This window comes from Artemia franciscana, chromosome 13 (assembly GCF_032884065.1).
Source record: "Artemia franciscana chromosome 13, ASM3288406v1, whole genome shotgun sequence".
In the NCBI taxonomy this organism is placed as follows: domain Eukaryota; kingdom Metazoa; phylum Arthropoda; class Branchiopoda; order Anostraca; family Artemiidae; genus Artemia; species Artemia franciscana.
In genome coordinates, this window is record NC_088875.1 from 30,689,504 (window position 1) to 30,702,910 (window position 13,407).

The window sequence follows — 13,407 nt, forward strand, 5'->3', positions numbered from 1 at the left end:
TGTATACGTATTTTCAACTGCAGAATGCCCAACATTTTCCTGATTGTCTGAAAAGTAAAAGGCAAAAAGTTCTTGGTTATGAATATAACTAAAGAACAATATCTATAGTTAGCATTATGTAATTAGTATAGTTGATATGCATCTTTTTATTTATTTCTTTTTTTCTGCTGGGACTAACAAGCTACCAACAAGATCTCAGAGATGTTTAATGGCTCAGCTAAAAGATTGAAAGCTGTTCCCCAATATAAATTAGTCTTAATAACTTCATCGCCAAGTCCCATTTGGCACCAGAAACAAAACTTTTTGGCGTCGTTTCGGGAGTGAAAAGGCTGAGAAGCTTAACAGGGGTACTACTTTAATCGGTCAATGTTCCTATTGCCTGAACAATTGTTTGGGTTCATGAAACTAATGTTAATAGATACATTTTGACTTTTTGAACATCTTTTCTCTCTTGCAAAATTACCGCAAACTCACCGTTATGGAGTTATTCCGGCCCAAATATCCTGTATTTACACATATAGAATTGCCGTTTTCGTTGATCGGATATTTGACATCGCGAATCTTTAATAGTTTAGAAACAAATTTGGGCTATATATTTGCACATCAGGGGGTTGGAGGTAAAGCATAGCATATATTAAATACGTAAACTAACCATTGCTGTATTTAATATATGCTATGCTTTACCCCCCCCCCCCTAATGTGCAAATATGTAATAACTGTATAACGGCGAGTTTGCGGTAATTTTGCAAGAGAGAAAAGATGTTCAAAAAGTCAAAATGTATCTATCAACAATAGTTTCATCACCCTAAACAATTGTTCAGGTAATAGGAACATTGACCGATTAAAGTAGTACCCCTGTTAAGCTTCTCAGCCTTTTCACTCCCGAAACGACGCCAAAAAGTTTTGTAAAGCATAGCATATATTAAATACGTAAACTAACCATTGCTGTATTTAATATATGCTATGCTTTACCCCCCCCCCCTTAATGTGCAAATATATAATAACTGTATAACGGTGAGTTTGCGGTAATTTTGCAAGAGAGAAAAGGTGTTCAAAAAGTCAAAATGCATCTATTAACAATAGTTTCATGACCCTAAACAATTGTTCAGGTAATAGAAACATTGACCCTTTAATCTTCTTGGTCTTAGAATCGTAATCGTAGGTTTAGATCCCCTCTTTCCACTCCCCTAAGTAATTGGAAACTAAAAATGAGCTTTGAAAAAACTATCTATTGTACACAATGTCATTTATTTATCCTCATTGTCACGAAATACTGGATTTTCAAATTTGCAAACTCTCAAAGATTGCAATGACAACATATCCGCGGGACTCTCTATTTACGTGACAAATTTGCACACGTCTTGTGTGAAAGTTTAACGGAAGTAGCAGGTAAAACTTATCTTTTTTGCCCTATCAGAGGGTACGCTATAGCGTTGCCTATAGTAAAGGCTATAAGACTTCAACGTTTTATTTTTTTAACGGAGGGGCTTCATATGGAAGGGTTGGTCGTATAAACTTCAGAGAAGGATCATTCAAAACTCTAGTGCCTTCTTTAAGAATCAAAGTTGATCGGAGGTCAACAAGCTCCCCCTCCACGCCCTTTTTCCTCAAATGCTTGGGATAAAAATTTTAAGATAGCCATTTTGTTAAAAATAGTTCCAAGACCAAATAACAAAAACTTTTGGGTCTACATAACCCCCTAAAGACCGGGACAGGCATTTTAAGGTATCCCCAGGGTCATATAGGGTTTTAATGTAATGGATACTTCAGAGGCGACTCATTTGATTGGAAATCAAAAGTTCCAGTTTTTTTTTAGTCAAAAGTGATCGGATGGCAACCAGTCCCAACGTCTTTTTTTCCCGCATGCATCCTATTGCATTTTTTTAGATATCTATTTTGTTCAAAATGCACCAAAGATCATATAACAAAACTCAAGGGTTGACATACCCCCCCCCCAGAGCCCGCGGGCAAGGGTTGTAAGTTGTACCCCGAAGGTATAAAAGGTTTTTGTGGAAGTGATGGTCGTATAATCTTCATAGGGGGCGCAACTCATTGGAAATTGAAAGATCTAGCTTCTTTTTAAGAGTAAAAAATGTTCAGAGGGCAACAAGACCCCCCTATAAGCTCTCTTTTCCCAAATTTGATCCAGTTAAAATTTTGAGATAGCTATTTTGTTCAAAATAGTCCGAAGATAAGATAAAAGACATTTAGAGGTCAACACAACCCCCCAGAGCAAAGGACAAGCGTTGTAAGTTATGCTCTGGATCATATGGTACTTGTTTATTACTCAGAACACACTCAATAAGTGAAGTTGGGTTCTTTCGTGAAATAAACTACGATGCAGGTACATTTTAATGAAGTATTTTATATAGAGAGGTGGTTAGGTTAGGTTAAATTATATATTTGATATAATGCACCCCCATTCCTACTCTCCCCCCACCCCTAATGTGCAAAGATATAGCCCAAACTTTTGATAAAATTAATCAATAAAACAAAACATCATGAAAATTATAATACTTTATTAGGAAAATTGTAAAATTACAACTTAGAATTTTGTACCATGAACGCAGAATGTCGTTAATCGCGTTGAAAGGAGGTTTTCCTTCGGCCTTTACTGCCGCCCGTCACATGTGCTCTACTAAGTATGATTGTAAATGATGGCGGGATGTACCTTGTGGGCAACAACCCCTTATCCTGGAAAAATATAATTGCCTCTTTTTCAGTCTTTGGCAAATCCCAAATCAAACAGTTCGTGGTAGCGAACGACCCGGCTCATTAGTAACCAAAACTCTAAAAAATGGAATTTTGATACCAATAGCTACATCAAAAGAATCGCATTTTAATGCTGATTTTAAATATTTAAGTTTTATCAAGTCTATTTTTCCCCATCAAAAGCTACGAGCCTGAGAAAATTTGCCTTATTTTAGAAAATAGGGGGAAACACCCCCTAAACGTCATAGAATCTTAACGAAAATCACACCAACAGATTCAGCGTGTCAGAGAATCCTATTGTAGAAGTTTCAAGCTACTATCTACGAAATGTGGAATTGGTATTTTTTGCCAGAAGGTAGATCACGGATGCGTGTTTATTTGTTTGTTTGTTTGTTTTTTTGTTTTTTCCCCAGGGGTGATCGTATCGACGTAGTGGTCCTAGAATGTTGCAAGAGGGCTCATTCTAACGGAAATGAAAAGTTCTAGTGCCCTTTTTAAGTGACCAAAAAATTGGAGGGCACCTAGGCCCCCTCCCACACTAATTATTTTCCCAAAGTCAACGGATCAAAATTCTGAGATAACCATTTTATTCATCGTAGTAGAAAAACCTTATAACTATGTCTTTGGGGACGACTTACTCCCCCACAGTCCCCGTGGGAGGGGCTACAAGTTGCAAACTTTGACCAGTGCTTACATATAGTAATACTTACTTGGAAGTGAACAGATTCAGGGGTATTTTTTGGTTGGGGGAGGGGTTGACAAGAGGGAGATATGTTGGGGGAACTTTCCATCGAGGAATTTGTCATGGGGGAAGACAGTTTCCATGAAGGGAGCACAGGATTTTCTAAAGAGCGAGGTACTGACGAGGGGGTGAACCCCTCATATGTGGAATAAAAACATGAGATTACAAAAGTTCGTTACGTAAGCTAATTTATAAGTTACGTTTATCTTTTACTAATAGAAACATTCGTAAAAATATTAAAAGTTCTAATTGCCTTTTTAAGTAACCAAAAAATCGCAGGGCAACTAGGCTTCCTCCACCGTTCCTTTTTTTCTCAAAATCATTCGATTAAAACTACGAGAAAGCCATTTAGCCAAAAAAAAAACTTCCAAATTTCGTATTAATTATTCCTCCGCGAAGAGCCAAAATCAAAACATGCATTGACTCAAAAACGTTCAGAAATTAAATAAAAAAACAAGTTTTTTTTTAGCTGAAAGTAAGGAGCGACATTAAAACTTAAAACGAACAGAAATTACTTCGTATATGAAAGGTGCTGCTTCCTCATCAACGCCCCGCTCTTTACGCTAAAGTTTTTTACTGTTTTAAAAAGCAGAGTTGAGAGAGAGAGTCAAACTTTCAGCTAACTTACTTTCTTACTTTAGCTCCTTACTTTCAGCTAAAAAAACTTGTTTTTTATTTAATTTTCATTTCAAAATCCATGTTCAGACACTATCTTCTATCACTATGTGTAGCGAACTAAATTGAGTTTTGTCTTTGTGGCTGTGAAATTGAATTTTCTCCGCAAAATTTTTGAGTGTTCTGAATTGAATTGAATGACTTGAACAATGAACAAGTACCAAATATTTAATTAAAATGTACCTGCATCGAAATTTGTTTCACGAAAGAATCTAACTTCAGTTATTAAGTGTGTTCTGACAAGTGCCATTTCGTTTTAATTATACATGTGAGCCAAAATCAAAACATGGATTAATTCAAAAACTGAAAGCAATCATAATTAACTGAAAGCAAGGAGCGACATTAAAACATAAATCGCACAGAAATTATTCCGTATATGAAAGGGGTTTCCTCCTCCTCGACGCCCCGCTCTTTACGCTAAAGTTTGACTGTTCCTCGCAGCTCTACTTTTTAAAACAGAAAAAAAAACTTTAGCGCAAAGAGCGAGGCGTCGAAGAGGGGACAACCCCTTTCATATGCAGAATAATTTCTGTTCGTTTTAAGTTTTAATGTCGCTCCTTATTTTCAGTTGAAAAAAGTTGCTTTTTTTTATTTAATGATTTCAAGGAGAAGCTAAATTCTTGTTGTTAAGGTAGTAATTTCACAAGAAGTAAAGCTTTTGTCAAAGTCTATTTTTGTCCAATTTATCTCGTCCATTGAAAAGATAATGTTACTCAAAAAGCTTGTTGATTTGAAGTCCCCATTTATCGGATTGGCCAGAGTCATTCTGGGGTCCACCCCAACACAAGTTTTCTTTGTGTGAAGTTGAAACCGCTCAATTGTGTTGCTATACTCCAGCGATACCGCCAAGTACCACTGGTGTGGCAGTAATTTCTGTTCGTTTTAAGTTTTAATGTCGCTCCTTACTTTCAGTTAAAAAAAAAAATTATTTAATTTCTGAACGTTTTTGAATTAATGCATGTTTTGATTTTGGCTCTCCGCACATAAATAATTACATGGAATTTGCATATTAATTTTTTTTGGCTAAATGGCTTTTTGATAGTTTTAATCGGAGGATTAAAGAAAAAAGAGCAGGGGAGGAAACCTATTTGCCTTCCAATTTTTTGATCAAACAGTTCGTGGTAACGAACTGTAGTAAGAAGCGACCCGGCTCAATAGTAACCGAAACTCTAAAAGTGCCTTTTATGGCACTTGGTATTAACCAAGTGACATATAGCAATCGCAAATTCTGTCGGTCTGTCGGTCCCGGTTTTGCTACTTTGGGCACTTCCAGGTAAGCTAGGACGATGAAATTTGGCAGGCGTATCAGGGACCGCACCAGATTAAATTAGAAATAGTCTTTTCCCCGATTTGACCATCTGGGGAGAGTGGGGGGGGCCTGCTAATTCGGAAAAAATAGAAAAAATGAGGTATTTTTAACTTACGAACGGGTGATCGGATCTCAATGAAATTTGATATTTAGAAGGATATCGTGTCTCAGAGCTCTTATTTTAAATCCCGACCGGATCTGGTAAGATTGGGGGAGTTGGGAGGGGGAAACCGAAAACTTGGAAAACACTTAGAGTGGAGGGATCGGGATGAAACTTGGTAGGAAAAATAAGCAAAAGTCCTAGATACATGATTAACATAACCGGAATGGATCTGCTCTCTTTTGGGTAGTTGGGGGGGGGGTAATTCGGAAAAATTAGAAAAAATGAAGTATTTTTAACTTACGAACGGGTGATCGGTTCTCAATGAAATTTGATATTTAGAAGGATATCGAGTGTCAAAGCTCTTATTTTAAGTCCTGACCGGATCTGGTGACATTGGGGGGAGTTTGGGTTGGGGGAACCTAAAATCATGGAAAACGCTTAGATTGGAGGGATCGGGATGAAACTTAGTGGGAAAATAAGCAGAAGTCTTAGATACGTGATTTACATAATTGGAACGGATCCGCTCTATTGGGGGGGGGGGGAGTTAATTCTGAAATATTAGAAAAAATGACGTATTTTTAACTTACGTAGGAGTGGTCGGATCTTCATGAAACTTCATATTTAGAAGGACCTCGTGATTCAGATCTCTTATTTTAAATCTCAACTGGATCCACCGTAATTGGGGGGGGGGAAGTTGGGGGGAACCGGAAATCTTAGAAAATACTTAAAGTGCTGAGATCAGGATGAAACTGGATGGGAAGAATAAAAACCTGTCTAAGACACGTGACTGACATAACCAATCCGGTTCTGCTCTATTTGGTGGAGTTGGAGCGGGGGTAATTTTGAAAATTGAGTTATTTGTAACTTAAGAAAGGGCGACTTGATCTTAATGAAATTTGATATTTAGAAGGATCTTACGCTTTAAAGCTCTAATTTTAAATTCCGACCAGATCCTGTAACATTGGGGAGAGTTGGAGGGGAAAACCGGAATTCTTGGAAAACGTGAAAATTGGGGTATTTTTATCTTATGAATAGGTGATCGGATCTTAATGAAATTCGATATTTAGAATGGATTCATGTCTCAGAGCTCTTATTTCAAATCCCGACCAGATCTTTTGACATTGGGGGGAGTTGGAGGGGAAATCTTGGAAAACACTTTGAGTGGAGGAATTGGGATGAAGCTTGGTGGATAGCATAAGCAACTGTCCTTGATACGTGATCTACGGAACCGCACTAGATTCACTCTCTTTGGGGGAGTTTGGGGGGTCAGTGATTTGGCGAGTTTGGTGCTTCTGGACTTGCTAGGACGATGAAAATTGGTATTCGTGTCAGGGAGCTGCACAAATTGACTTCATAAAGTCATTTTCCCAGTTTCGACCATCTTGGGGGCTAAAGGGGGCCTAGGTGTCCTCCAATTTTTTTGGTCACTTAAAAAGGGCATTAGAACTTTTCATTTCCGTTAGAATGAGCCCTCTTGCAAGATTCTAGGACCACTGGGTCAATACGATCAGCCCTGGGGGAAAAAAGACAAACAAAAAAACAAATAAACACGCATCCGTGATCTGTATTCCGGCAAAAAATGCGAAATTCCAAATTTTTATAGATAAGAGCCTGAGACATCTACAATAAGGTTCTACTTTAAGGGGTGCTTCCCCCTATTTTCGAAAATGAGGCAAATTTTTTCAGGCTCTTAACTTTTGATGGGTAAAACTAATCTTGACGAAACTTATATATTTAAAATCAGCATTAAAATGCGATTCTTTTGATGTAACTATTGGTATCAAAATTCCATTTTTTAGAGTTTCGGTTACTATTGAGCCGGGTCGCTTCTTACTACAGTTCGTTACCACGAACTGTTTGATCAAAAAATTGGAAGGCAAATATGCCTCCTCCCCTGCTTTTATTCTTTAATCCTCCGATTAAAACTATCAAAAAGCCATTTAGCCAAAAAAAATTAATATGCATATTTCGTGTTAATTATTTATGTGCGGAGAACCAAAATCAAAACATGCATTAATTCAAAAAGTTCAGAAATTAAATAAAAAAAGTTTTTCTAACTGAAAGTAAGGAGCGACATTAAAACTTAAAACGAACAGAAATTACTGCTACACCAGTGGTACTTGGCGGTACCGCTGGAGTATAGTAACACAATTTAGCGGTTTCAATTGTTTTGGAGTTTTTTCCTGCAATGATTTGACAACCAGTGTGGGTCTGAAGAGTATACTACCTTTGGGGAAGTTATGGACCAAATTATGGGCCCAAGGTGCCACGATCTGTGTCACCACTAATATCTCTCTAACTATCTTTGTGGAGAGTAAACGAACCATCCTGTCGACATATTAATACGATACTTCTCGAAAACTCTTTTCCTACACTGGGAGAACTCGGGGAAAATAATCTCACATAGTACGAACTCCGACAAAACATACTCTGAAAACAGACTCTCAAAGAGACTTACTACAAAATCGCTATTTTCACAAAAAGAAAACCTGTTTTGGGGTGGACCCCAGAATGACTCTGGCCAATCCGATAAATGGGGACTTCAAATCAACAAGCTTTTTGAGTAACATTATCTTTTCAATGGACGAAATAAATTGGATAAAAATAGACTTTCACAAATCTTTACTTTTTGTGAAATTACTACCTTGACAACAAGAATTTAGCTTCTCCTTGACACTATTAAATAAAAAAAAAAGCAAGTTTTTTCAACTGAAATTAAGGAGCGACATTAAAACTTAAAACGAACAGAAATTATTCCGCATATGAAAGGGGTTGTCCCCTCTTTGACGCCTCGCTCTTTGCGCTAAAGTTCTTTACTGTTTTAAAAAGTAGAGCTGTGAGAAACAGTCAAACTTTAGCGTAAAGAGCGAGGCGTCGAGGAGGAGGAAAACCCTTTCATATACGGAATAATTTCTGTTTCTTTTATGTTTTAATGTCGCTCCTTACTTTCAGTTAATTATGATTACTTTCAGTTTTTGAATTAAACCATGTTTTGATTTTGGCTCACATGTATAATTAAAATGAAATGGCACTTGTGTATTATTCAGAACACACTTAATAACTGAAGTTGGGTTCTTTCGTGAAACAAACTTCGATGCAGGTACATTTTAATTTAATATTTGGTACTTGTTCATTGTTCAATTCATCCAATTCATTTCAGAACACACTCAAGAATTTTGCTGCGAAAATCCGATTTCATAGCCACAAAGACAAAACTCAATTTAGTTTGCTACACATAGTGATAGAAGATAGTGCCTGAACATGGATTTTGAAATGAAAATTTAGGATTTGTCAAAGACTGAAAAAGAGGCAATTATGTTTTTCCAGGATAAGGGGTTGTTGCCCACAAGGTACATCCCGCCATCATTTACAATCATGCTTAGTAGAGCACATGTGACGGGCGGCGGTAAAGGCAGAAGGAAAACTTCCTTTTAACGCGATTAACGACATTTCTGCGTTCTGGGTACAAAATTCTAAGTTGTAATTTTACAATTTTCCTAATAAAGTATTATAATTTTCATAATGTTTTGTTTTATTAATTAATTTTATCAAAAGTTTGGGCTATATCTGTGCACATTAGGGGTGGGGGGAGAGTAGCGATGGGGGTGCATTATATCAAATATATAATTTAACCTAACCTAACCACCTCTCTATATAAAATACTTCATTAAAATGTACCTGCATCGTAGTTTATTTCACGAAAGAACGTAGCTTCATTTATTGAGTGTGTTCTGAGTAATACAGAAGTACCAACGAAATTTGCATATTAATTTTTTTTGGCTAAGTGGCCTTTTCATAGTTTTGATCGGACAATTTTTATAAAAAAAAGGGGGGGGGGGAGGAGGCCTAGTTGCCCTTGAATTTTCGGTTACTTACAAGGACAACGAAAACTTTTTATTTGTTTAAGAACGTTTTATTAGTAATAAATATACATACATTATAATATACATAACTAATGATTTAACTTACGTAACGAACTTCTATATTTTTATATTTTTATTATGTATATGAGGAGGTTCGCCCCTTCGTCAATACCTTGCTTTTTACACTAAAGCTTGAATTTTGTCCCAATTCCTTAAGAATGACCCCGGAATCACAAAGGCCGTAGAATAAATAGTTAACATTACTAAAAATACTTTAGCGTAAAGAGTGAGGTATTATGAAGAAGATGAGTCCTCTTATATACGTAATAATCTCTGTTCATTTTAGATTCTGATGCTGCTCCCTACTTCCAGCTGAAAAAAACGTTTTTCGATTTTTTTTTCTCAGTTTTTTAAATAATGCTAGAAAATCCTGCGGCCCCTTCATGGAAATTCTCTTCCCTGATGATAAATTCTTCCATGAAAAATCCTCTCACGTAGCCCCTCCCCCCGACCCTCCCCTCAACGGGACAAAGTCCCCCTGAAAACGTCTGTACACTTCCCAATAACCCTTACTATCAAACAATTCGTGGTAACGAACTGTAGCAAGGAGAGACCCGGCTCAATAGTAACTGAAACTCTAAAATAAGGAATTTTGATACCAATAGTTATATCAAATTAATCGCATTTTACTGCAGATTTTAAATATATCAGTTTGATTAAGTTTAGTTTTACCCAACAAAAATAAACGAGCCTGAGAAAATTTGCCTTATTTAAGGAAATAGGGGAAACACCCCGTAAAAGTCATACAAGCTTAACGTAAATCAATTCATCAGATTCAGCGTATCAGAGAACCCTATTGTAGCAGTTTAAAGCTCCTATCTACAGAAATGAAGAATTTCCCATTTTTTGCCAGAAGACAGATCACGGATGCGTGTTTATTTGTTTTTTTGTTTTCTGTTTTGTTATTTTCCCCCGGGGTGGTCGTATCGACTCAGTGGTCCTAGAATGTCGCGAGAGGGCTCATTCTAACAAAAATGAAAAGTTTAAGTGCCCTTTTAAAGTCATAAAAAAAACTGGAGTGCAACTGGGCCCCCTCCCACGCTCATTGTTTCCCCATTCATTCAAAATTATGAGATACCCATTTTATTTACCATAGTCGACAAACCTAATAACTATGTCATTGGGGAACACTTAATCCCCCACAGTTCCCGTTGGAGGGGCTGCAAAATACAAACTTTGACCAGTGTTTACATATAGTAATGGTTATTGGAAAGTGTACAGACGTTTTCTGAGGGATTTTGTGGTTTGGGGGGGGGAGTTGAGGGGGTACGTTGGAGGATCTTTCCATGGAGGAATTTGTCATGGGGGAAGAGAATTTCAGTGAAGGGGGCGTAGGATTTTCGAGCTTTATCTAAAAAAACAATGAAAAAATAAATATGAAGAGTTTTTCAAATGAAAGTAAGGAGCAGCATTAAAACTTAAAACGAAAAGAAACTATTGCGCATATGAGGAGTTCACCTCCTATTAATACCTCGCTCTATAGCCTGCTCTAAAGTATTTTTAGTAATTTCGACTATTTATTCTGCGGCATTTGTGATTCAGGGGTCATTCTTAAAGAATTTGGACAAAATTTAAGCTTCAGTGCGAAGAGCGAGGTATTGATGAAGGGGTGAACCCCCTCATATGCTTAATAAAAAAATACGAATATAGAAGTTCGTTGCCTAAGTTAATTCGTAACTTATGCGTATTTTTTACTACTGAAAACGTTCATAAAAAATTAAAAGTTCTAGTTGCCTTTTTAAGTAATTAAATAAAAAAAAAACAAGTTTTTTTTAACTGAAAGTAAGGAGCGACATTAAAACTTAAAACGAACAGAAATTACTTCATATATGAAAGGGTCTACTTCCTTATCAACGCCCCGCTCTTTACGCTAAAGTTTGACTCTTTCTCTAAACCCTACTTTTTAAAATAGTAAAAAATTTTAGCGTAAAGAGCGGGGCGTTGATGAGGAAGCATCCCCTTACATATACGAAGTAATTTCTGTTCGTTTTAAGTTCTGATGCCGCTCCTTACTTTCCGTTAAAAAAAACTTGTTTTTTTTTATTTAATTTCTGAACGTTTTTGAATCAATGCATGTTTTGATTTTGGCTCTCCGCAGATGAATAATTAAAACGAAGTTTGCATATTGATTTTTTTGGCTAAATGGATTTCACATAGTTTTGATCGAAGGATTTTGAGAAAAAAAAGGTGCGGGGGAAGAGGCCTAGTTGCCCTCCAATTTTTTGGTTACTTAAAAAGGCAACTAGAACTTTTATTTTTTTACGAATGTTTTTATTAGTAAAAGATATGCGTAACTAACAAATTAACTTACGTAAAAACTTTTGTATTCTCATATTTTTTATAGCGTATTGGGGGGGGGGGTTCACCCCCTCGTCAGTACCTTGCTCTTTACACTAAAGCTTAAATTTTGTCCCAATTTCTTAAGAATGACCCTTGAATCACAAAAGCCGTAGAATAAATAGTTGAAATTACTAAAAAACTTTAGCGTAAAGAGCGGAGTGTTAGGAGGAGGTGAGCCCATCACATACGTAACAAATTCTGTTCGTTTTAAGTTTTAATGCTGTTCCTTACTTCCAGCTGAAAAAGCTGGATAACGCTTTTGATAACGCTAGAAAATCCTGCGCTCCCTTCATGAAAATTTTCTTCCCCCACGATAAATTCCTCCAAGGAAATTTCTTCCATTAGATCTCCCTCTTCTCAACCCTCCCCCCAACCTGAAAATCACCCTGAAAACGTCAGTACACTTCCAAATAACCATTACTATATGTAAGCACTGGTCAAAGTTTGTAACTTGTAGCCCCTCCCATGGGGACTTTGGGGGAGTAAGTCGCCTCCAAAGACGTAGTTATAAGGTTTTTCGACTACGATGAATAAAATGGCTATCTCAGAATTTTGATCTGGTGACTTCGGGAAAATAATTGACGTGGGAGTGGGCCTAGGTGCCCTCCAGTTTTTTTGGTCACTTAAAAAGGGCACTAGAACTTTTCATTTCCGTCAGAATGAACCCTCTCACAAGATTCTAGGACCACTGGGTCGATACGATCAACCCTGGAAAAAAAAAAACAAAAAAAACAAACAAAACAATAGCTAAGAGCTCATATGGCACTTGTGACGAGGCAAGAAGAGCTAAAAGCCAAGAGACCATTGGTATGATCAGAGAGATCATTGGTATGAGCTCTAACAAAATTCTATGAATCAATAGATTGATTTAAAAGGAAAATAAGAGGCTTAATGCCGGTCAGGATTTAAAATAAGAGCTCTGAGTCATGGTGTCCTTCTAAATATCAAAATTAATTGAGATCAGATCACCCACTCGTGTGTTATAAATACCTAATTTTTTTAATTTTTCCTCTCCCTTTTGCTCCCCAGATGGTCGAATCTGGGAAAACGACTTTATCAAGTCAATTTGTGCAGCTCCCTGACACGCCTACCAATTTTCATCGTCCTAGCACGTCCAGAAGCACCAAACTCGCCAAATCACTGAACCCCTCCCCCCAACTCCCCCAAAGAGAGTTAATGAAGTACGGTTCCGTCAATCACGTATCAAGGACATTTGCTTATTCTATCCACCAAGCTTCATCCCGATTCCTCCTACCCCAATTTTCACGTTTTCCAAGAATTCCAGTTTCTTTCCTCCAACTCTCCCTAATGTCACAGCATCTGGTCGGAATTTAAAATTAGAGCTTTAAAGCGTAAGATCCTTCTAAATATCAAATTTCATTAAGATCTGGTCACCCTTTCGTAAGGTACAAATACCTCAATTTTCAAAATTACCCCTCCCCCCAAACTCCATCAAAGAGAGCAGAACCGGTCTGGTTATGTCAGTCACGTGTCTTAGACAGATTTTTATTCTTCCCATCCAGTTTCATCCTGATCTCACCGCTTTAAGTATTTTCTAAGATTTCCGGTTCCCCCCAAATACCCCCCCCCAATTTTGCTGGAT

General features: G+C 37.1%; 1 protein-coding gene and 1 long non-coding RNA gene across 5 annotated transcripts in view; one reads left to right on the forward strand and one right to left on the reverse strand.

Moving 5' to 3' along the window:
* Positions 1-13,407, forward strand: part of LOC136034792 (ankyrin repeat domain-containing protein 16-like) — a 152,127-nt gene that overhangs the window by 60,418 nt on the left and 78,302 nt on the right. Inside the window, exon 1 of one of the 3 annotated variants that reach the window (XM_065716207.1) lies at positions 8,780-8,891. The exons of the other annotated variants lie outside the window; for them this stretch is intronic. Within the exon in view, the coding sequence (XP_065572279.1) occupies positions 8,857-8,891 (35 nt within the window). The 5' untranslated portion in view covers positions 8,780-8,856. Of the gene's footprint in view, positions 1-8,779; positions 8,892-13,407 lie in introns of those variants that run through there. 3 annotated transcript variants of the gene reach the window in all.
* The window catches only part of LOC136034793 (uncharacterized), a 122,306-nt gene that overhangs the window by 47,175 nt on the left and 61,724 nt on the right, over positions 1-13,407 (reverse strand). The gene's annotated exons all lie outside the window — the stretch shown is intronic.